Source organism: Trypanosoma melophagium (assembly GCF_022059095.1).
Source record: "Trypanosoma melophagium isolate St. Kilda chromosome Unknown ctg19segment0, whole genome shotgun sequence".
Lineage (NCBI taxonomy): Eukaryota > Euglenozoa > Kinetoplastea > Trypanosomatida > Trypanosomatidae > Trypanosoma > Trypanosoma melophagium.
The window spans coordinates 203061-227009 of record NW_027125148.1 but is presented as its reverse complement, the minus strand read 5'-3'; the positions used below and the strand labels follow the sequence as shown (position 1 = coordinate 227009).

At 42.8% G+C, this 23949-nt stretch overlaps 8 protein-coding genes across 8 annotated transcripts; all 8 read left to right on the top strand.

Annotated features, from left to right (window-relative positions):
- Nucleotides 1-224: 224 nt before the first annotated feature.
- LSM04_006988 (SANT/Myb domain) lies at nt 225-2465 on the top strand (the record flags this gene model as incomplete). Its single annotated transcript, XM_067337725.1, has 1 exon — nt 225-2465. The coding sequence occupies one exon, from the start codon at nt 225-227 to the stop codon at nt 2463-2465; it is 2241 nt and encodes a 746-aa protein (XP_067192926.1).
- Nucleotides 2466-2692: 227 nt separating this feature from the next.
- LSM04_001486 (Lysine methyltransferase) lies at nt 2693-3847 on the top strand (the record flags this gene model as incomplete). The annotated part of the gene is made up of 1 exon (XM_067337724.1): nt 2693-3847. The coding sequence occupies one exon, from the start codon at nt 2693-2695 to the stop codon at nt 3845-3847; it is 1155 nt and encodes a 384-aa protein (XP_067192825.1).
- A 431-nt stretch (nt 3848-4278) lies between these two features.
- On the top strand, nt 4279-5574 carry LSM04_003328 (uncharacterized protein; the record flags this gene model as incomplete). Its single annotated transcript, XM_067337723.1, has 1 exon — nt 4279-5574. The coding sequence occupies one exon, from the start codon at nt 4279-4281 to the stop codon at nt 5572-5574; it is 1296 nt and encodes a 431-aa protein (XP_067192858.1).
- Nucleotides 5575-6603: 1029 nt separating this feature from the next.
- LSM04_006132 (uncharacterized protein) lies at nt 6604-7857 on the top strand (the record flags this gene model as incomplete). Its single annotated transcript, XM_067337722.1, has 1 exon — nt 6604-7857. One exon carries the CDS (start codon nt 6604-6606, stop codon nt 7855-7857), a length of 1254 nt encoding a protein of 417 aa, XP_067192910.1.
- A 308-nt stretch (nt 7858-8165) lies between these two features.
- Nucleotides 8166-9194, top strand: LSM04_001733 (uncharacterized protein; the record flags this gene model as incomplete). Its single annotated transcript, XM_067337721.1, has 1 exon — nt 8166-9194. One exon carries the CDS (start codon nt 8166-8168, stop codon nt 9192-9194), a length of 1029 nt encoding a protein of 342 aa, XP_067192829.1.
- A 488-nt stretch (nt 9195-9682) lies between these two features.
- LSM04_004146 (Protein kinase domain) lies at nt 9683-12454 on the top strand (the record flags this gene model as incomplete). Its single annotated transcript, XM_067337720.1, has 1 exon — nt 9683-12454. The coding sequence occupies one exon, from the start codon at nt 9683-9685 to the stop codon at nt 12452-12454; it is 2772 nt and encodes a 923-aa protein (XP_067192879.1).
- Nucleotides 12455-13327: 873 nt separating this feature from the next.
- Nucleotides 13328-15949, top strand: LSM04_007852 (uncharacterized protein; the record flags this gene model as incomplete). The annotated part of the gene is made up of 1 exon (XM_067337719.1): nt 13328-15949. The coding sequence occupies one exon, from the start codon at nt 13328-13330 to the stop codon at nt 15947-15949; it is 2622 nt and encodes an 873-aa protein (XP_067192947.1).
- A 6454-nt stretch (nt 15950-22403) lies between these two features.
- LSM04_003370 (uncharacterized protein) lies at nt 22404-23377 on the top strand (the record flags this gene model as incomplete). Its single annotated transcript, XM_067337718.1, has 2 exons — nt 22404-22543; nt 22996-23377. 2 exons carry the CDS (start codon nt 22404-22406, stop codon nt 23375-23377), a joined length of 522 nt encoding a protein of 173 aa, XP_067192862.1.
- Nucleotides 23378-23949: the final 572 nt, after the last annotated feature.

Sequence of the window (23949 nt, the reverse complement as noted above, 5' to 3'; positions counted from 1 at the left end):
CGTTTTTTTTTTTTCTTTCTTCTTCTTCGATGTTGTCTATGGGGAAAAGAAACCGCAGAGTATATATATATATATATATATATATATATATATATACTGTGGGGAAAGTAAAACAAGGGCTACCGAGGTGAAGGCGATAGCAGTATCCCTCTCATTGCGTTAACCCAAAGGAAACCTCCCACCATCACTATTTCAATCCTCCTTCACCAATCCATCAAATTATAATGTCTCGAATGCGATTTAAAGGAGGTGCATGGACGAACAGCGAGGATGAGGTGCTCCGCGCTTCACTTGCGGTGTATGGTCTGCACAACTGGGAGCGAGTGGCGTCCATGCTTGTACGCAAGACCGCCGCGCAGTGCCGTGAGCGGTGGGAAAGTTATCTAGATCCTCGACTGAATCTCCAAGAGGCGTGGATGGCTAGTGAAGAGGCAGCACTTGTGCAACTTCACTCACTTTTCCCACAGCAGTGGGGTCTCATAGCGCAGGAATTGCGACATCGCACTGGGATGAACCGGCCGCCGTGGCTCTGTGAGGAGCACTATCACAGTCTGCTCGATGCTCTTGAGTATGAACGACGGCAGCGACGAAAAACAGATGGAGATGGTGGTAGTAGTAGTGGCAGTAAGGATAATAACAAGAATAACAGTAACAATAAGAATGACTCGTTGACATTAGAGGACTTTCTCGAGGAAAGACGGCGGCAGCGCAGCGTTCACCAGGGTTATGAAACACGAGCCGCAAGGCCGGATGCTGTTAATTCGGATGTATTTGAAAAGGAGATGGTAGAGTTTGCCGTGAGTCGTCTGGCAAATCAGGATGGTAAAAAAGGCCTACGTAAGGAGCGCAAGAAGCAGCTTGAGCATACCAGTTTTCTTGCTAAACTAGAAAGCAATCGTGAGTCTATTGAATCTGGTACACTTTCTGCCAAGGCAAAGAAACGTATGGAGCGGGCCATGCTGGAAGATCTTGCAGGACCAAGTGGTACACGACTGCAGGACAACATTGTTGAAGATGGCGCAGATAATGATGATGATGATGAACTTGGAAATAAGGAGGCTCAGAAGCAGAAGAAATTAAAAGAACGAAAACAGGGTTCCTTTCAGCCTATTGACTTGGGTGCAGATAAACAGGCTGCTGGAATTCAAGCAAAACAACGTGTTCTTGTAAAGAATCTTTCTGCTAGCTCAGCACGACAAACTCAGGATGACGCGGTAAAAGAAGGTGTTAATATGGATTTGCTGCGTCTGGCGAGTGGGACAACTACCACTGGGGTGGATAAGCGGCTGGAAAATAAGAAAAGTGTATCTATCTTAACTAGCATTAAAATGGAAACTGAGACTGGTATAACTAGTCAAAGTGATAGTGCTAGCAACGCAGTGAACAATAGTGGTAATAATAATAATAATAATACCACAGATCTTGATGACCTCTTCGCAACTCTTCCAGATATTGTGACGACCACGCAAAAGAAAGAAACACCAGTAGATGTTCCTTCAGATGACCTTTTCGCTACATTACCAGCTCCTCAACCCACTAGTAGTAGTAGTAGTAATAGTAGTGTGAATGAGGAACTTGTTACTGTCCCTGTTGAGAGAGAAATCATGACGGTGGAAACAGAAGAACCAATTGATTTCACCACACCTTCGGGACGTCTTTGGCTCATTGAGGCGAAGCGGCGCGTGGCGTTAGAGAACGAACGCTCATTTCTGAAATGTAAGCGTGTGCGACGAAATAGTCTGGAGAGGAGCCTCTCGTTAAACCAACAGCAACAAAGTGATAAGAAAGAAGATGAAAAACAAGAAGAAGATAATGATGTTGAAGATGATAGTACTCAGCGCGTTGTGCGTGCACTTGTGTTGAATCAGATGCCTGCCACAGCACGGCAACTTCTCAATGAAAAGGTACTTCAAGATGAGCCTTCAAAAAAGAAGATGAGGCATGATGACGACGAGGACAACAAGAACAACAACAATAAGGGCAAAGAGGAGATGGTAAAAAGTGAAATGAAAGAAGAAGAAGAGGAAATGAGTGCCAAACTTGCAGAACGTGTTGCTGCTATACGAGAAAAGGAATGTGGGGAATTTTGGAAAGGTGTGGGTGCTACAGAAGCGACTGTACAATTGGAAGAACTAGTACGTCACCAGCGCGAGCATGTAGCCTCTGTCACTGAAAGTGCCACTGAAGCAGAAAAGAAAGCGGAACGCATTGTACGCATTTGTTTCGCCCCTTCTGGTAATCTCCAGATGCGTGATGGTGATGTTGTTCGCCGTGCTTGTGTATACTGGGGTGGGAAATTGGTGGATGCGCAGAGGGAACTTGCGTTCTATACTACCGTGCGTGAGCACGAACAGCAAGAGATTCAACGACGTGTTGATGCAGCCACACATTCATTAGAAGAAGTTGAGCAGAAAGAACGAGTTCTTCAAGAACTGTACCGTTCAACGCGTCTTGAACACGCGTGAAAGATGCTTAAAGGGTTATCTTGGTTGAGAATTGGTAGGGTTTCTAATGAAACCTGTTATAATGTGCAATCCATTTCTCACATCCCTCCATCCTGTTCTTCTTTTCTGTTTTTATCATTTATCCATGGAGTGCAATTTTCAATGTATGTATATTTTTGTTTCTGTTTATTCCGTTGTTGTTGTTGTTTTCTTCGTTTATTGTTTACCCTTGCGTCACTTTTAGCCATATGCTCCGCTGGATTGTGAAGGAAGTGGAGAGCCCGTATGGCTCTATTGCCACCATGCATTGGGCGGTAGCTGACGATAGTGACAGTGATGGCAAGTCAACAAGTAAAGCAAATAATAATAATAATAATAATAATAATAATAATAATAATAATAATAATAATAATAATAATAATAATACAGATGAAGTTCAACTTCAGGTGCAATTAGCAACTGCCGAAGATCAGCTTGGTGCGGTATTGTGGAACAGTAATACTGTGGCGTTGCGTTACTTGCAGCAACATGTCCTTTGTGGTAAGACTGACACCTGTTGTATTGTGGAGCTTGGCGCCGGTGTTGGGTGTCTGGGAATTGCTCTGGCAATGGCAGGCGCACGGGTTGCCATTACAGATATTAAGGAACTTGTGCCATTAATGCAAAAGAATATTGAGTTGAATGCGGAGAGAATTCGTTCAAAGAGTAATGGAAAGGGTTTCTGTACAGCAATCGCATGGCGCTGGGGTCCAGCTCAGCTCTCAAAGAAGAATAAGAAGAAACAAGAACAAGAGGCGAAAAGTAAAAAGGAAAAAGAAACCTCTTCTGCTATTGCTGTTGCTGCTGCTGCTACTGTTGGTGGTGAAGTTATGGGTTCAACGCCGTATGTCACATCCTCTCCGTCATTTCTGGCACTGCAGGAAGTGATGGATCACGTTGATTTTGTGGTTCTCTGTGATGCGCTCTACGGCAATCCCAAAGACTGGCCATTCTTGTTATATACATTGACAGAGATCCTCGCTGCAAACCCGTCTTGTGAGGTGATTAATTTTTGTGAACAGCGTGTAAATGATGTGGAAGGGGACTTTCTACGACTCCTTGAACAGGAAAATGCTAAGAAGGCACCGTTTGCTGATGTGGGAAATGAGAATGAAAGTATGGAGATGGCGCTAACGCGAATGCGTGGAAGATACGTGTGGCATACGACAACAGAAGTTGTGAGTGAAGGATCGAGTGATTTGGATATGACAGTGCGAGCCACGCGTATTCGATGGGTTCCAAGACAGAAGAAGAATCCAGCTTCCTCACTGTTGTCATCCTCTGATGCTGCTCACAATAATAATGATGATAAGGATAATGATAATGATAACAATAGCGAGAGAAGGCAGCGACGTAAACGGTGAAATATCTTGTGAAAGTATTGGTGGAAAGTTTGGGGGAGGGGCATGTTATTATGGAATAGTGCTTTTTCCTTTTGCTAACTTATTGAATAAAACCAAGTTGCATCACTGAGAGTGTAAAAAGAGTAGGACACTATGTATTGGTTTCTTTTTTTTTCTTTGTTGTTATTGCCTTTTTTTTTTTGTTTGTGGGGGTTCTACTCTTCACTCCCGTTTGGATACAGACGAAAGAACGAATAGACAATATACCATAGAACATACTAAAGGCTCTAGCCAAGAGAAAAGAAAAAGACTACGAATAGAGGCTTCAAGAAGCAAGAAGAAGGACAAGCCAAGTGAAACTCTATCTAAGTGCCGCAGTACTTGGATTGATTTATTTTTTTTTTTTTCCTTTTCTATCTATCCTTCTTTCTTTTTCGTTCTTCGCTACTGTAATGACGGCGGTTCACTACTCCGCATGCCCGATATTCCCTGGTGAGGTGGAGGACTACTACTGCACAGACTGCCACACCCCGTGCAGTGGACTCGCCCTGTTGGTGGGTCCCCACACCGGCCACAGTCGACTTCCACTACAGCAGGCCGCGGAGTACATGCCGGCCACACTCCGCCGTCACGCCCGAACACTCCAGCAACAGATACAGGAAGAGTACACCCGTCCCAAGGCGGCACACTGCAGAACTCTTCATTCCACACTCCAGCACCTGCAGGAGGAAAGGCAACAGAAGAAGTTGCAGCTGGAGCGACTCCAGCAGGAACTGTGTGAGTTAGATGTGAAGATAGATAGCGCTGCTCAGGCGTGTGCTACGGCGTTGTGTCATTGGTCACAGCTACGTGGTAACTACGTTCGTAAGGCGCAGTTATTGTTACATGGTGCAGACGCCCTCTCCAAAACAGTTGGATTGTGTGATAGAATTCCACATTCCCGTGGGCGCAGTGGGATGCATAATGTTGCTTCTCCTCCTATTACTTCTCCTGATATGGATTCTGCTTCTCCTGATGCTTCTCCATCTGATGGGGTACTTCCACCGCAGACAATTCGAACCATTGCAAAGGAATTGAATGAGGTTCAACAGCTACTGCTGCGTCCACTAGAATCTCTGGAAAGGGAGAGAGAAGAAGAGCAGAATCCGCAGTGGATATCTCGTTTCTTGGGAGACGATGGCCTTATTCTTTGTGAGAAGGAGATGGAGAAGAAGCTGGAGATGCGTAGACAGAGTAAGAGCAGTAGCTCCAGTGTAGCGATTCCATCGGATTCAAGGATTGTAATTGAGAGAATGATCACCACACAAAAAGAACCGAAGGTACAAACTCCGCCCTCTGCTGAGAATTGCCCTGTTGATGGTAACAATAATGATGATGATGATGATAGTGACGATGATGATTACAAAGATGCAAAGTACACTGCCCATCGACAGCGTTGGCGGCATGATATCAAGCGAAAAGAACGAATTCTTCGTGAAGGACTCAATCGTTGCTTGTTGAGTGACACTCCTCAGAAACGAAGAACAACCACATCGTCCGCATTGTTGGGAATGGGGATAACAGGTGATGAGACAGATGTGAATGATATAAGCAGCAGCAGCAGCCACAACAGTGGTGGGAGTGTTAATGAGGCAATATCACATCTACTACGTCGTCACAGTGCTAATAACACAGTAAATCCTTCAACATCTAACCATCATCGGAACTTCTTTTATTCACATGAGTGGGAAGAGGGCCAAAGAAGGTGATGATCTAGGAATGGCAAGGAAACCGATTAAAAAACCAACACAAACCATAGAAGTGAAAAAAAAAAGTAATTAAGTGAGTGGGCGAAAAAAAATAGAAGAAAAAAACGAAAGAAACTAATGTTGATGCACTATTTTTTTTTTAGTTTTGTGTGTTTGTGATGTTCTGTATTTTCCTCTTATCATTTGTTCCTTTTTGTTACAATTTTCTTCGGGTATTTCTATGATTACCATCTTCTCATGATGTGAAACTTTACACTGGGGGCATACGCACACAAACAGAAAAAGCAAACCAAATAAATAAAATAGAAAATACACTATTTCTTCATAGACAAGCGATACCCACATGGCATCCATGAATGCACAACGAATGAACCAGATGTGCCACGACAACCTAATGTCGTTTTTCTGTCCTTCCTACTGTTAATGCTCCTTCTGCCGCCACCACTACTATTACTATTTACTATTACTATTACTATTACTGCTGCTCTCGTGATGAGACACAAGCTTAGGACACCTTTGGATGCGGGGGTAAGAAAACCCCACGCACGTGAAAAGCAAAACCTTATCGATTCGTACACTGACACAACAATATCTTCTCCCTCCCACCCACTTGCTCAACCCGGTCGGTATGGCCTCCTCCTGTTGCCACCACTACTATTACTATTTACTATTACTATTACTATTACTGCTGCTCTCGTGATGAGACACAAGCTTAGGACACCTTTGGATGCGGGGGTAAGAAAACCCCACGTACGTGAAAAACAAAACCTTATCGATTCGTACACTGACACAACACCATTTTTTTTTTTTTTTTCGTTTGTTTGTGGGCGGTGGTTCCACTTTGTTGACGTATCAGGAAAGAGAGGATAGTGTTAAATGTAGTTTAAGTCGATTTTTGAGAATCTTTGTTTTGTATTATTTCTTTTGATTTTCTTCTCTTTTGTTGTTTTTCTATTTTGTAATGATAACCGGTATGGGGAAGGGCATTCTTGTTATACTTATACACATCTAGACACATATTTAGCTGTGATGTTGCGGGGCACGCCAATATGTCGTATTGGGACGATATCTACTGCTCTGGCAAATTTGGTTCTTTTCACTTCAAATAGTATCGGTGTATATGATCCTTTTGGTGTTTTATTTATTGGTGGTGTGGTATGTCGTATGATATCTCTTCCAGCGACTATTTATGGCGATCGCTGCGTATCACGAGCAGCGTGTGCACTTCCTGAACTACATGAAGCTAATCAGCAATATAGAGTAATTGTTGATCACCCGCGGGCTATTATATGGGAAAAGAAGGTTGCTGCACAGAAACTTAAAAATGACCGAGATCGTATTTTTCGCAGTCATCATATTGATAATGTGCGTCTAGTATTACCCCATATTGTAGCATTACTGTGGTCCTGGTATACTTTGTGCATTCCAGCTCAACAACTTGGTGATTTCCTTTCTGTTGTTAGTGGTAATACTGTAGCTGCTGTTAATATGGTGACACCACTCACATTTCAAATTTTGGGTTTCTCACTTGACCCAACCCTTGTGGTTGCGGCAAGCATTACACTATTTAACGTTCGTGAACATTTTAAACGTCGAACTGGTTTTAGCGACGGATTGAACGAATGGATACAGCAAATAAATCGTTCTAGTACTATTGCGTGGGGTACCTTTATGGTTTGTGTTATCTTATCACAGGTTTTTACTGGTTTTGTGTCATTTATTCCACCACATATTGCTCCTGTATGGCTAGGCATTAGCGTAGTGAGTGGGTGTAAAAGTGTGCTTGTTAATCACACTGCCCCAATGCGGGCGTTATTCTCCATTCAGGATTATCCGCTCTCACACGGTTCCTATGGGGCATTAAGCACAGCGGAGGCACATGAGTATCGACTAGCCTTTACTGGTGTAGATGCAGAGGAAAGGAGAGAAATGTGGCAAACACAAAAGAAGGCACTAGACTACGAGTGCAATGTGCGGCTGCATCGTATGCTGAAACAAGTTGGTCTCTTTGACAGAGTTGAAGAGGCAGAGTACGAGGTAGAAAAACTGAAGCGAAAGCTTTCTGTAGCCAGTGCACGACGGCAACAACGTGAGGCAGAAGAAAAAGAGGGATCACAAGAAGAAGAGAGAATATGTGCTGAAGGACTGGCTTCCACCACAGATATACGTGAGAGTGATGTTGTGGGACCGTCAGCCGATTCTGTTGCAGCGAGTCGCTTTGATGATATACAACTCCAAGATAACGAAAGACGCCAAAAGCGGCGTAATGTGATACAGTCATGATAAATCATTATAAAACTGTGGAAAGTGGTGTGTTAGCGGTAGAGGGGGAGGGATTGTGTTGAGAAAGGGTTTTGGTATTGTTGTTGTTGTTTTTTTTTTTTTCATCGCGTGGGATCAAATTTTTATGATGATAACAACGTAAAAAAAAAACACACATATTGCACAGTTTTACATAATACTTATTTGTTCTACTTTATTTTATTGTCATTATATTTTTTTCCATTCTCTCTCTTTTTTTTTTGCTTTCTTTTAAGCTGACTTATCACTGGTACTGTGGAAATAAGTAGCGCTAAAAGTGAAAAAGTGTGATGTTTAACACCCTCTTCCGCTTAGAGGCCTGTGAGGCTGATGCAGCCATTGATCCACTTACATTTCTTCCCGAAAATCCACGCACACCGCAGTTCCGTTTCAAGCATACAGCTGTAAGTACAGTACAGGATTCATTTCCCTCCACATTTCGTTTTTATTCTAGCTACGTATTCCTACATATCTTCACTGGACTACAAGTGATTCTGGGAATTTTCACATTGTATATATTTAATTACTTTGGAACGGTACGATACTACTATGCCCCAAAGTTTATTATTGTACTAAATGACAAAAATTTATCATCTTCTTATTTGCATGAGTGGGGAAAACAACTACAACTAGTGAAAAATCCGAGGGAAGCTTTAGCTTGTGTTTATCTTGCTATTTCTTCTTTGGGTATTTTCTTCGTTATATTTGTTGCTCTGTACGTCATTGTTACGAACAGTGATTGGTGGATTTCCTTGGAATTGAAACGTTGGACGTCTGACCAGGAGAGTAACTTGCAGAGCGAGGTGATGCGCGATGCGATGATAACGTTTGAGTCAAGGGATTCGACTTTCTCTGAACTTAACCGTCGTCATCATCATAATCATTATTATTATGATCATAATCAACAGCAGAATGAAATGCAAGATTGCTCTAATGAGAGTAACGGTTCTCGACTCCGCCGCTTGGGTGTTCGATGGGTCTCTTGTACGCGACCGTACTATGTTTTCCCATCTCGTTATCTTAGTGATTTTGATTATCGACATGACCTTCATGTGAGGTATGGTTCTTCTGCAGCGAGACGTGACCCAAAGCGAACTATTTTCTATTTATCAACGCCCTTTGTGCTTCTTCTTTTAATCCTCGATATTATAACGGTAGATGATATGCGGAGGTTGGGATTGCAAGTAACACTCTTACAAGGGTTGTTATTGGCCTGTGGGCCATTGTTTTTGCTGTATGTGCTGCAGGATATCTTGAGAAGAGGGTTGACATCTGGAAAGACATTTCTTGGAGATATCATGAATATATTGTCGTCATGATAATTTCTCTTTTGAATTTGTCTGGGTGTGGTTCTGTATATTTGTTTGTTCTTATTTTTAGATGTTAGTTTCTATGGCTGTTTATTATATACATTGATTCTGATAGTTGTTGCTGATCTTTCTGTTTTGTGCTCTGGCTTCATCATCTCCAAATTTGTGAAAAAGGAAGAAATAAAAAAGAAGAAAGATCAACTGTACTGTACAATATTTAAACTTCAACTCCTTTGGATGAGTTAAGTTTTCCAAAAGGTGCGATCTCCGTTATTATGAATATGTTATATTTTTTGTCGTTTTTTTTTTTTCGTGAATTCATTTATTTTCTTTATTTACAGTTGTTCTCACTATTATTCTCTTCCTTGTACTATATCAATATAATCAGAGATGTTTTTTATCGTCATATCTTTCCCTTTTTTTTCTTTTTCTTATTATTACCCTCAGTTGTACAGCCAGATAGCCGCCATTATTATTACTATTATTATTTACGACGCATGGACAGGGTGGTGGATAACACGGTCGGTGGCTCCTCAAATGAACCCACAGACGCAGAGGATTCAATAAACAAGGCAGACAGACGCTGCCACTCCGAGTGGGTACCCATGTTAACATCTTTTCCATCTCGCGAGAGACAAAACCCCGCGTCTCTTAGATCACGATGGGAGTTTGGAATTACTCAATCTTTCTCTTGTATGCCCTCGAGTCATGTTGAAACACCAATGATGATGATGACACCATCTACCGAAGTGATATCTACTACAAATGATACTAACACTACTACTACTAGTGGTATTGGTATTGGTAATAGTAGTATGAGTAGCAGTGGTGGTGGTGTAAAAAATAACAATTCATGGGCTTACACGCAACTCTGTAACCGTTCACCTGGATCTGGGTTGCCGCTGCAAAATTGGAATATAGAAAGATCTCCTTTAGATAATTCATGTAGGCTCTCAGCGGCGGCGCAGATAAGCGGAGATGTATCCAGAGACTCTGTAGTAAAAAGATACCGAACATCAGAGAGCCGCTTGTCGGAAGAAAGTGAGGTATTACTACCACAGGATCCGCATCAAACAAGTACATTCAGTAAGAAATGTAGTATAGAAACTGGTACTGAAACTTCTGACTTCATAATAGAGGCCAAGGGATGCCCGTGTTGTATGCTTTTAACATGTCAACGGGATGAACTTCCCGTTACACCTAAAGAAGCTCTGACACTATGCAAAAGTCATTTAAGTGCTTATGAACAAAAAGAGATCTTAGAATTTCATGAAATCTACTACTGTGGGTCACATGCTCATAGACCTCCTTTGACATCTACGACTGTTGGTGAATATTCTGGTAATTACATTCATTATCGAAAAGAACAACAACAACAACAACAGCAATGGGCTCGTCAGTGTAGTCCTCAAAATTTTGATGATGAGGAACACAACTACCGAGTCATCTGTGGAGATCATATGGCGTACCGTTATGAATTGTTGGATATTCTTGGTCGTGGTACATATGGAGTTGTTGTTCGTGCCCTTGATCACGCAGCGAGGCCGACACCGCAACAATGTGCATTGAAAATAGCGAGAAATATTCCTTCTTATGCAACTGCCTTGGCGTTAGAAGCTGATATTTTAGAATATTTAAGACGTACTAGGCAACAATTGGGAATGTGGATTCCACAGGTACTATCACGATTTACATTTCGTTCACATGAAATTCTAGTGTTGCCTCTTTACGGACTTGATCTGAAGAAACTTCTTCGCGTAAATTTATTCCGTCCACTTCCATCAAAACTTGTTCGTGCTATAACGGCTCAAATGATAGCGACGTTTCAGGCACTCTCTGCAGTCAACGTCACACATGCTGATGTCAAACCAGATAATGTTGTGCTTATTAATAGGAGTTTGTATGACAAGGCAATTCCTCACAGTATAGAACAACAATTACGAGAGGAAATGGAACTAAAGCGAGGTTGTGCTCAAGTATCTAATGCAACTCCTAATTGTGAACATCACCGTGTAACTTCAGTATCCGATACCTCATCTTGTATTAATCATACACAAGGACTAAAAAATGAATCTGAGTCAAATTTTAGTAGTAATGATAATTATTTGGATCTGGATGTTGATGGTAGTGAAGTCAAGAGACAGAATGAATCCGATAATGATACGGTCACCTCACAAATTTCAATGATAGATTTTGGTAGTGCCCGTGTGGGAACATCCTGTGCGCATCCTGTGCAAACACTTAATTACCGTGCCCCAGAGGCCGCTTTACGTCTCTCTTATGGTCCTGCTATTGATATGTGGTCCCTTGGTTGTGTAGTTTATGAACTAATTAAAGGTCTTCCACTCTTTCAAGCAGAATCTGATATGGAACTCTTGCAATCGCATCTTGCAGTGTTAGGACCACCCTCAATAGCATCACAGCGAGCTCTGGAAAATCTTTTTGTTAAGCTTAACAATGTTGAAGACGAAAAGTATACAGCACAGAGAGAATTATTTTTCGCATCCTTGCAAACCAATAAAGGAAGAACTAACCCCATGCCAGAAGGTACTAATTTGCTGCAACTCCTTCATATTAAGGTGAATAAGGAGAAAACCTCTCATCATCAAGAAAAAGCAGAAGAAGAAAATAAGAAGAAGCAAGAGGATGTTGATGGAATGCCGCACTCCGACATTTCCACAGTAAAAACGGCTACAACAACGATTGAAAGTCAAGGGGGTGTTGAAAAATACTCACCACTGATAATGTTAGATTTTTTGCTTGGTTGTCTTTCGTGGGATCCGTCAGAGCGTTTAACACCCGATGAAGCCTGTTGTCATCCGTTTCTCTCAACATTTTTCAGAGGTGGTGGGGCGGGAGGAGTAGTAGGTATCGGTGGATATGATAAAGTACCATCAATGACACGTTGTAGTGGATTTTACTTTCTCCGTAGTCACACCCTCACACGAAGTGCAACAGATATACTGGAAACTGTTGAAAAGGAACTTTTACATCAAACTCCTGAGGTTACGTTTTCCGATAAAACGCAGATCTCAATGCGGTTGGATGTTCGACTCGCCATTCGTCCTCTTCGTTCTTTTACGAGAGATGAAACAGGTGGTGGTAATAATACCTATTCAGAGACGCCACTGCGTGTTTCAGCCATCTGGTTGCCAGTTCAAGAAAGTGTAGTGGGTGGTGAAAATGATATCCCGCGTTCCTACACAGCTACATTTTTTGATCCCTTTGAACATGTACAAGTGTCAATTATGTCGTTTGAAGATTATTGATTAAAGTGGTGTTGTGTGAGGTAATGGTGGTAGTGGTGGTGATGGATGGGGAGGAGGAGGGATGATGTTAAGAATTGGAATCAAGTACTCTAATGAGAAATACATGCTTTTTTGATGGAAAAAATAAGGCAAGGGAAAAGGGGGGAAAATAGTATGGTAAGTGGGGATATTCTATTGAAAATGAGGTGAAAAAGAGAGTGAGATGATGGAATTATTATTATTATTCTCTCATGTTTCTCTTACGTACTGCTGCTGTACCCCTCTATATAGATAAACTGAATTTTCTATGTTATACTTCTCTGTGTGTGTGGTTGTTGTTTTTTTCTTTTTCATTTTTTAATTATTTTTGTTTCTTTTATTGGTAATAACAAACTTGCCCCGCTCACTCTTAGCCTCTGTAATTCTTCTCAATTCGAATGAGTGAAGCATGGAAATCCCTTGTGCCTTTGTTTATATGTTTCCTTTTTATCCGTTTCTTCTTGTTTTGCTTGTTTTACTATTATTCTTCATTCTAAATTTGGAAATATGGAAACTTCTGATCCGTGTGTGTGTGTGCATACATGAATAGTATATACGGTTTTCACGGAGAGGAAAGAAATAATGTATAAAGAAGACAACAAGCAAGAGTCTTCAGATGTTGAAGAAGAATGACTTCCATCTCTGCTATCATCTTTTTTTTTCCTGTTAACTTACGTGGTAAGTTTAGGTGTCTTGTTTTCATTTATATATATGTGTGTGTGAAAACCTTTTGTTTTTCTTTTTTGAATTTATTTAAATCTTTTTTTTTTTTTCCACTTGTAGATTTCATCTCCGCTAAAATCTTTTTTTCTCTCCTTCTTCTGTTAATTGCATGGGATAGATAGATATACATATATGACTGTATGGGGTAAGAAAAGGGCAATGGAGGGTGTCACTATTTCCTCAGTTCCATCTACAACTAAACGTAATCGCATTTCTGTGATTCAGCCATTACAAGAAGAAGATGCGAAAAAGATCCGTGCAGCACATCATCTTCCCTCATTTACTGTTGCCGTAGAAGGGACGTATCAGTTTCTTCGTTCACTAGTGATTGGAGAGACAATACGTGCCGTGAAGGTATTAACAACACCCTCTACTTCAAACTTCATAGTAGAGCTTACAAGTGAATACCAATCATGTCATCGATACGAAAATGTTAACTATTACCATTCTTTTACTGAGATGGAGGAGTGGTTGTCAGATTTAACAGTTCTCAGTAAAGAAGTGCGTTTGCGTGTTGCAGTAGAGACATCCTTGGAACGTATACATAGCAATGGGCAATATATGTCTCTTTTCACAAAGCGTTCAGATGTCTTGTTTGAGAAGCGGTGGTTGCACACAGATACACCACAAGTGGAAGGTATTAGAACGTGTTTACATGAAAAGATTGTAACCAAAATAACAGAACAGATGTGTGAGAAAAAGACGAATAAAGTGCATCAACAAGAAGAAAAAGAAAAAGAAGAATTACCAGTATTTATAAACTTGCGTTGCGAGGTTCGTGATTTATTTTTCTGTATCCCTGTCCGGCAACGTAGTATTACTGGACAAGGGCAATCGTCTTATCGACTTCGCGCAGAGTGGCAAGCTCTTGTAATATCGTCATATAGGATGGCAGCGGAATTTATATTAGCACCATTGTATCTTTCTAATGGATCAGGTGCAGATGGTCGTGCTTCTTTGTATCTTCGAATAAGTGATGACTATAATAATTGTAAATATGAAAAAAGGGCTATTGCCGATATTCTTGATGTTTTACATGTACAAATTCCTTTAGACTATTCTGATATGTTAAGTAAATTTGATTATCCAGTTAAGAGAGAACGAAAAGAAATTCAAAAAGATATCGATTCACCCTCACTTTGCGCTGTGTATCGCGTTCTACTGTCATTATTTCCCCATCTTCGATTGTTGGGTAAATCGTTGGGTTCTATAAAGAATTCCACATCCCTACGACTTCGGGAAGTTATAGTTGAACGTAATTCCTTTGCTGTGGTATTCGTTTTACCCTTATGGGATCAACATGATGAGAAGAAGCGTTTGGGTCGATCTTATAATTGTACAAACCCTATTGTTGTGTCGATGCATAAAGCTACAGGAGCGTGTTATATCGTTGATGAATCACATCGGGTATATCGTCATCTCCCATGTATATCTAATACATTGTATCCGCTTCTCATTTTTATATCAAATTCTTTACTAGAACGTAATGATGTATTTCTGGGAAAGATGTTTCTAGCAGCAAAACGAGGGTACCATGGTGAGTCAACAAACGTTATGGAAAATACAAAATTTACAGATACAGAAGAGAGTATTCGTGTTGTGGGTAAACTGCAGGCGACAACTATACCAATGGGTAATCATAATAATCCTACCGAAACTTCCCTCCGCGTCTCCTCTTTAACGAGACGTCTCTTCTTTGCAAACGCTATACGGGGTGAGAAAAGTTCTAATGGTTTTTCTGTATCCCATGTAAAGCGAACCCCTTTTTATCCATTAAAAAGGATAGCACAGAAATGTAATACAAGCACTCTCTCACAGGTACGTTCTACAATGAAACTGGTACTCAAACCTTGTCGTATTGCAATACGAGCTTACGAAACACCTTTGGTGTGGTCAGGGTTAGATGACTTAAATTGTATAGAGAGCTCTATTTGTTCTCCGTTTCGAAAAGAGCATTTTATCACACAATGGGATCGTAAATTTTTCCTTTTACATTTGGAAAATATAAATATGCAAAGGAATAATAACAATTCCCTGTCTCAGATTTTATCTCCCTCATCTCTTTTACCTTCACTCACTTTACCAGCTAACCCATCGCCGCTTCCACACAAAATTTTCCTCGCAGATCAGCACGCTATTCATGAACGATTACGACTGGAATTCTTTCTTGCAAATGCGGAGTCTTACGTGGAGCAACACTCTGCATCAGTTACTTTCCCTGTTAAGATACCTACTGATATTTGTCAAGATGTCATAAGTTACGAAGAAATACTTATGCGCTGGGGATGGCGGTTTACCTATGGTAGTAAAGAAGTTACTGAAAGAATGGAGTGTAAAACGAAAAAAACTTCTATTCATTCGGATACACAGAATAATTATTATGTAACAGTTACGCAATGGCCCCATCTCGTAGTAGAAGGGCATCAGCTTTTCTTGGATAGTATTGATTTTCTTCGTATAACTTTGGAAGAGTTCGTTACGACCCTCAACCCTTCCCGAAGGGTGGTTGCGGATCCGAAGCTTGACCAAAATAACAAGGATTGTAATAGGCAAAACGTTGCTGGTCACATTGTACCTTCTCCAATCTTTCAATTTCTAATAACACGATCTTGTCGAGGCGCCGTCATGTTTGGAGACAATATCTCTTTTGAGGAGGCGGGAAAACTTCTTGAAGGACTTCAAGCTGTCGTGCAATATTCCGTTTGTTCTCATGGTAGGCCTGCTTTTGCCACTCTCCAGAAACGCGCGGTTTAGATCCTTTTACCATCTTCACAATCAAGGGAGCAAGAAAAAAAAAAACACATTTACTCGTTGTTCTTTATTATTATTATTATTATTATTATTATTATTATTATTATTATTATTATTGTTTTTATTCTTTCCATTTGGATTCTCAGTCGTCACATTCTTTTTTTTTTCCTTTTTCGGACGCCCAACGGGTGAACTTTTTTGAGCAAACGAGAGGCGACGCAGTTTTTACCTTTTTTTTCCTCCTTCACTGATGATTTAGTTCATTTTATTTTCACCGGAGTGGACAGCAAACGTGGCCGAGTGGTTAAGGCGCCTGCCTGCTAAGCAGGTGTGATCTCACGCGTAGGTTCGAACCCTACCGTTTGCGATGCTTTTCTTTATGCTTCATATTTTTTTAATTGTTTCTCATTTACTCTTTTTTGTATTATTATTATTATTATGGGTTTATCTGTTTTCGCTTGCGGCGCTGGTGGTCTAGGTGGTTATGACGTCGCTTTAACACGGCGAAGGTCTCGGGTTCGAGTCCCGACCGGCGTATTTTTTCCCCACGACGAACATCCATACAGAATATATCAAAAAGCAAAAAAAAATAAATAATAGAACTGACGAAATGGAAGTGCTGAAAGCCCTTTTTAACCCGTTCCCCGCTCTCCCCATCGCAACCTCCACCCCTTCGCCACGTCTAATTTTTCGATATTTTCCCTCTAGATATCCCATCCGCTAGATTTTGCTCTGAAGCCTCGCAACCCCACGTAGCGCGCATACCGTGTGAGCGTAAACCTTTTCTATGGCGCCAACTTCCGTTACTAACGCCTGCGAATGCGCGTTCCCTTTGGCAATAATGCGCATTATCGCCTTATTATCAACGCGAATGTCCAATGACCCTGCCAAATGCATTTAAAACACTATAATGCCAGATGAACGGCGCACGCCTCTGCTTGGGAAATCATGCGAGGCGAGTGCTTCCAAGCCGCACCTGCGGCTAAAACCTCCCCTTTATCCTTGAACAACGCTCCCAATCCGTACACGGAGGCGTCTGCCGCCAGCGTTGCCGTAGAGGGCAGCTGCTCTGGTGGGTGAACCGGCTTGTTCGCCATTAATGTTTTGGGCCTTTTTTGCCCGATGACCCTCGCATTGGGTGATAAATTTGTCAGATCTTGTGGCCGGAATAAACCTCGATTTGAACATGATAAACGCTGACGCACTATTTTTAAGAAGAAATAATAAGGGAAAAGGGATTCACCCCTTACCACCCCCTGTCGCGCACATCATGGGTGAAACTGTGCTCTCCAATTCTTCAACCGTCATCTTTTCCAGTGACGGCGCCTCTTTCAACTTTCTTATTATTTTTTGTATTTGGGAGGCCCTTTGATTTCTATGGTTAAAGTGCGCCCCGATGAAATCTTATTCTTTCGTTTAAAACTTCTGCTCCCCAATAGTAACTCCGCAACCTTGCATGTTATGTATGATTTGGCGTCCCCAAGATTGTACCGTTCCGTGTGGACCACTTATTCCAATATTATCGATCCAAACGTGTATTTTTAACTCTTTGGTTGCCGCTTGCTGTGGCAATACCATTTCCGGATCGCCAGCCAAAACTCTTGCAAGTATATTTAAAAGTTCAGGACTATATCTATAACCCATGAAAAGGCGAGTGAACTCAACTAGTTCTCCCGATTCCGTGCTGCAACGGAAACTTGCCTTTATGCTAACTGGTAAGGCCGCCTGGAAAAATGATGCCTTTAAACCAAATAATGTTGCGGTTTCGTCGTAAGCCACATCCAGGTACCGTGGAACGTTTCCCAAAGGCGCATCAGCCCCGCAATCACCCTTGGCATTCTTTCCATTTGGCCAAGCGATAAATCCCCTTCTCTGTCCGGAGGGTTTGCCCTCTGCCGCCGTAAAAGGGACTACCCAACCTGCAGTTGGGTGCGATGAAGCTGTACAAATAACTCTCGCTTCCTTCATACGCTGCGCGTCAGCGTTGTTTATCCGTAAACTGAAATCACATTCCTTCAAATGTGCTTCTGTGTTTTTGCGCAGTGCGCGGCGCCTCGTCCCACACCCTTCTTGCCTTGTTATTCAAACGCTCCCTAACCCATTTGTTGGGCAACGTTCCCACATCAATTCGTTGCAACGGTAATTGTTCTTCTTTTTCTTTTGTGGCCACTCTGGTGCGGTGCGATCGTCGCAGCATATTGTGCCCCTAAATGGCGCACAAACAACTTGTTTTACAGGTTCTGGTATGGCCCATTTTTCCAAATCCTTTGCATCAATGATGTCGGTTGCACTGGCTTGTTTACGGCTGCGGCCCAATTGCCTAGATATCGCGCCGTGCTTCTTGAGGGGTCCAAGGGGTCTTCTTTTGCCCCTAGCTGTGCTGCAGGGGTCGTGGGTCGAGATCGTGTTCGACTACTGCTGCCGCGGCGTGTGCCAGCGCCCCTCTCTTTATGGAGCGGGCTGCCGTTCCTTAGGGCCGAAGGATATTTTCCGCGCCCTTCGCGTTTGTTGTCGTTAACTTTTCGCCCCCCTTCATTTCTTTAACGGCTGCTTTTATCAGCCGTGTGTCTTCCCCTCCGATGGCTGCGTACCTCGCTGCCCTTTGCGGATCGATCGCGGATGTTTTTGGGCAAGCCCCCCCATCCAATATTGTGGCATCTGGGTTTTGTGCCTGTGGTAAAAAATTTTGTTTTTGGAGCGGAGCTATTTCTCCCCAATCGGCTGGCTGTGACCCGCGCCAGTCGTAAAGCCACTCGATCCCTTTTCTTTGGAAGAGCATCGCTTATCGTATCCAATTCCCATCTCAACATTGGCCGTGCTTGTTTTATGGGATCTGCTGCCGCTGTCTTTTGGAGGTCTGCCAGAAACATTTGTGTGGGAGTTCTCCCTGATGCCAACATGGTGATCATTGTGCGCGTGTATTGAATCGCGCCGTTCTTTGCCAATTGCAGACTTAAGGCAAATAACGGAATGTTTTCTTCCGTCACTTCTAAATTGTGCTGCACTGTGAAATCGATGAATCTTCTTATTATGGACCCCCGTTCTTCCCATGTTGTGCGGGGCCAAATGCGTTTGGCGACACGATTGTCCTCTGAAGCCAGCGCCACAATGTACGGATCTTGGGAAGGTGCGGGTGTTATCGTAACATCCTTTATCGATGTCGTCCGTGGGGAAAGTGTTGATGATGGGAAGATTCTTTGCCGTTGGTGTAGTTGCGTGGCGTGTTTCTGTATATTTCCTGTTATGATGCCTTCTGTCACCTTTCGGATGTGTGATCGGAAGAAAACTACGGTGTTTTGTTGGCGAATCCAATCCTGAATATCTAACTTTCGTTGGTATCCCATCATCCCTTGGCCCCGGTATTCACTGTTTCCGTGGCCGAATATTGTTTTTTTGTTTAAAAGCCTCCCGTTGCAATTGCACCAGGCGCGTGGAGCTGCAATGCCCGATGAGACCGCATCTGAAACAGTATGCCTTGCTGAGTGGTTGTGCCGACTGTTTCTTACAAAACTTCATGGCTGCTTGTGTGGAGGGATCATCTTTTTGCAGAGGCTGAGCAATGGCCTCCTGATATCCTGCATCTTCACTCCTGGAAAATCCTTTGCTGTTTGAATAACCCTGAGTTGGGTGCATAACTGGCTTCCGAGGCGTACCTGTTGATTCGACATTCCTTCATTACGAATGGTGTTGGCCCATTGCAAAAAATTATTCCATGCATCATTATAGGCTGGCCCAGGATTTGCTGCATAGGAAAAATTTCCCGGTATGCCGCCAGCAATTGGGTTAGTGAAGTCTGCAGTAAATAATCCATCATTCCTTCAAATGTTCTGATGCGCTCTTCTGGCCGTACATATTCGGTCCAAGCCGGTTGGCTTTGTTCCTGCGTTCCCCGGAAAACCTCTTTTGGGCTTTCCTCGTAACCCATCGGTGTCGTCCACTCAGGCCATTCTTTTCGTGCTTCCTTTGTAGGTGTATGAACGGCTTGTGGGTCAATGCCGCGTGTTTCTTCTTTTCCCAGTGTTTGTGTCTCGTGCCCTAATTGGCGCAATAATTCGGCAAATCGATTTTCTCTTTGCCTTAGCCGTTCCCTTGCCGATGTAAGTTGCACTAACATTTCAGCCTTCTCCGTTTGAAACTGGGACCCTTGTGCCCGCAATTCCACCCTTTCATTCTCTTGCTGCGAGAGTCTTTGTAATGCTGCCACAAGCTGCCCTTGTGTTTCGGCCAACTGCGTCTGGGTATGTTTCAAATACGCTTGCATTTCTTCCTTTTGTGTTTTTTTGATCATGGCTGCCCGGTGAAGATGTGCTATTTGGTCTTGTAATTCCTGGACCTGATTGCTTGCGTGCTGCTGTGCCCGAAAGGAGTCATCCTGTAATTGTTTTAATGCATTTCGATACTCATAGGTTAAACTTGAACGTGCTGCTGCTAATGCTTTCCATTCGGCACTGAAACGTGCACGTGCTTCTCCAAATGCTTGTAGAAAGACTGGGTTGAGCGGCATATTAGAGCGCACCAGGGAGGGACCAAGAAACGCCCATGGCATGACGTTATGGTCGTTTACCCGAACCATTAGGGTGTCATTTTAAAGGAATAACTCAACTTCAGCGTGATAAATTGTTTGCGGAGAATCTGCTGGACAATAGTCAAGGAAAGAGGCCGTTTTACCTTTATGGTGCGCAAATGCCGTTAACGCCTGCGTGCTAATTTGCCACTCCACTTCTGTAAACGACTAACGGGTTGTAGTTGGCATTATACTTGCTTGTAAACCTACTTTTTTCCGGAAACTTACTTTTGGCAGACTTTAGAGAAGAGGGGATAATAACAGAAAAATATATCAGCGCAAGGCTCGATCATTCTTTTCGCAAGCTATCAAAAAAAAAAAAAAAAAAAAAAAAAAAAAACAAAGAAAAAAAAAAAAACGTAAAGAAATATAACAAGAATGCAAAAGAGAGCAAAGAAACTATAAAATAACTCTGACGCCCTTACATTTTCAAAGTGGCGTTCAAACAAGGGAGGAATAATATTCAAGTTTTTAGAAAAAACAAAAAAATAAAACAAATACTTTTTCTCTTCCTTTTTACCTAATTCAAATGTAAAAAGTGAAAAAAAATTTTTTTCGTTAAACCACTACAAGTACGTATATATTTTTTATTTTTTGTAAATGACGATAAAAACAAAAAAAGATATTTATATTCATTTCTAGGCCGTTTCGGAAACGCCGAAGGCAATACAAAGAAAATGGAAGGAATGAAAGGAAAAACCATGGAGAAGTTGGGTATCGATCCCAATACCTCCCGCATGCTAAGCGGGCGCTCTACCATCTGAGCTACATCCCCACGCGACAGGATGAGGATGTGAGAAAAAATTTATTTATCATTTTTAATTATAGAAAGAATTCCTCGCAGATTGGAATCCAAAATCTCATAAGCATCAATAAGATTGGGAAAACATCGCAAACGGTAGGGTTCGAACCTACGCGTGAGATCACACCTGCTTAGCAGGCAGGCGCCTTAACCACTCGGCCACGTTTGCCATTTGTGGTCATTTAATAAAATAGATTAAAACACAATAAAAAAGATTAAAGAAATCAAAAAAATTTTTTTAATTCATATTTATGATAAGTTATTTACTTATTTTTGTGTTCCGAGTTCTCGGTAGTATAGTGGTTAGTATACCCGCCTGTCACGCGGGTGACCCGGGTTCAATTCCCGGCCGGGAAGTTTTTCCACAAGCAGAGGGAAAAATAAGAGAAATCTATTGAAAGAAAATGGTTTAATTTATCCAGCAAAAATAAAATAAATAACAAAAAAACATTTTCCGATTAATTAGCTAGAGTTCTATACCGAGCTCTTCTTTTTGTTTTCTGGAATATCCTTTGCAGCTTAAGCTTGAAGCATCCGACATCACTTTGGGTAGCGGACGCCATAGTTTGGAGGAGAAACTGATAATAGCATATCCTGTTGCAAATTCCTACGGGTCTTTCGCAGGGACATCCCTCGTATTAGATTGGTGCTGACTGGTCTTGTAAAGGAAAATACTCTTCTTTTCACTATAAGAGGTATACGGTGAAATTGTTCGTTGAACCCGCTCTGGAAAAGGAGTTTGCTTTTCAGAAAACCCCTTATTTATGCAAGATTTTCCGTCGCCCCCTTGCCGATCTCAAATCTGTAAATTCTAGCAAAAACGCAAGCCCATAACCCACTTGGAAAGAATAAACGAAACCAAGAAGATTTCGTGTAGAAGTCCCTGGTTGGTACGATTGGATTGTTGCGAAAGGCGTAAACCCATATTATTTCGCCCTCTCTCCGTTTGCCGTCGGCGGCGAAAACCCCCAAAAGAGACAACCCCAGAGGCAAAGATAAAGATTACCCGGGTCGAACGGGGAGCTGTGAAGAATACCCTCGCGCAGGAATTCCGCAGAGGTTCTTATTATCAATAAAAATGGCTTTAGGGGATGTGTTGCGCTTTGGGGGATAAAATTCCGCGGCACGCCCCTCGCCCGCCGGAAACCCCGCAACAACACCGCAGAACCCAGAATTTAAAAGCCCATTCGGCAGCACAACATCCTGTTGCCAGCAGCGCCTTCCCCCAAAGGTTGCAAGGAGCAAAAAAAATCAACACACCGCCCCAAAAACACACACACACGCAACGGGGGTTGCCCCATTCCAGAGAAATAACGAACCGCAAATGCATGAGGGGGGGGGTTCTCTTATGGCGGGTTTGCGGCTGCGGCGCGGTCAAAAACGGATTTTTTGGGGCGCCGTCTCGGATTCAGGCGCCTCAGGGGGCCAATAAAACAATAAATCTGGCGCTCGGTCAACACCACAATCGGCATCGCCGCATCACGAAATCTACAAGAAAGGCTTTGGCAAGATTGCAACCGCAAAACGCGAAAAAGAAAGCAAAAGCCAAGCGCCTGGAGTTACAAGGGCGCCTTTTTTTTCTTTTGCAAAAGCGCCCTTTCCCACAAAGTAAAAAAGTACCCACGCGATTTGTCCCCACAAAAACTTGGCTGCGCGTTAAGCCTCAATGCGCGGTGCTCCGAGGGTTTTGCGCCTATCACGCATTCCCCTGGGTCAGCGGCCATTTTGGAAAATACCTCCGCGAATAAGAGATCCCGCCCAGGATAATTTCGGGCACTCTTGGGGCAAAGGGGTTCCTAAATGGGAACTTCCAGCAACGATTTCCCCGACGCACCGCCCTAAGCGGGTAAAGAAAACGGCCCTAACTTCGCACCGCTTCCTAATCCAAAGGTGTCCATCCATTCGTCTCCAAATTGATCAACCTGAAGACTGCTTGAAAGGAGGGAACGCCACCGGCGCAAACACAACCTGCGGGACGCAGGGTGTTATCCGGTCTGTGTTTCTTAGTGGTTTGCATAAATTGCGGGAATCCCAAGCGCCACGCAATCCACCCTGGGTTTGTTAGATATGAATAACGGTTTTTTTTTTTTTCTTCAATCCGCGGTGGCGGCACCGCCTTATTAAACTTTAAGGGAGGGGAAACCGTCCCAGCGAAGAAGCGGAGTGCGCCATCCAAAATCGAATGCCCATCGGCCGCGTCAAAGGGCAGCCTTTGGAAAAAGCGGGCTTGAAAAAAAAATGTGGAAAAGATTTGTCTGGCACCCCGTAAGATTTTTACTTTTCACTCCTGTCATCCCCTTTTTCCTTGGGAATTTTTTTTGCCTTTGGGTTGCGCCGTTCCCGGCGCAAGCGTAAGGGAGTTTCCGGCAGATACCCGGCACCAAAAAATCGACCCGCAAAACCCCCGCCCCCGGACACGCCCAGCCGCCCCACCCCATAGAAGCCAAAAGCCAGGACCAACACGAAGCGTTTTTTTTTATTTTTTATTTTGGCTGGTTTCCTTTTTCTCCGTTTGTGTCGTGATTCGGGTTTCCGGTCCGCCTCTCTTGCTTTGGCGGGGGGCCGCAGGCGCGCGGAAACCCTTTCTGTTCCTCTTCCCGGGCGTTGGCTGGGGCAAGGGAAGCTTGATTTTCAGCA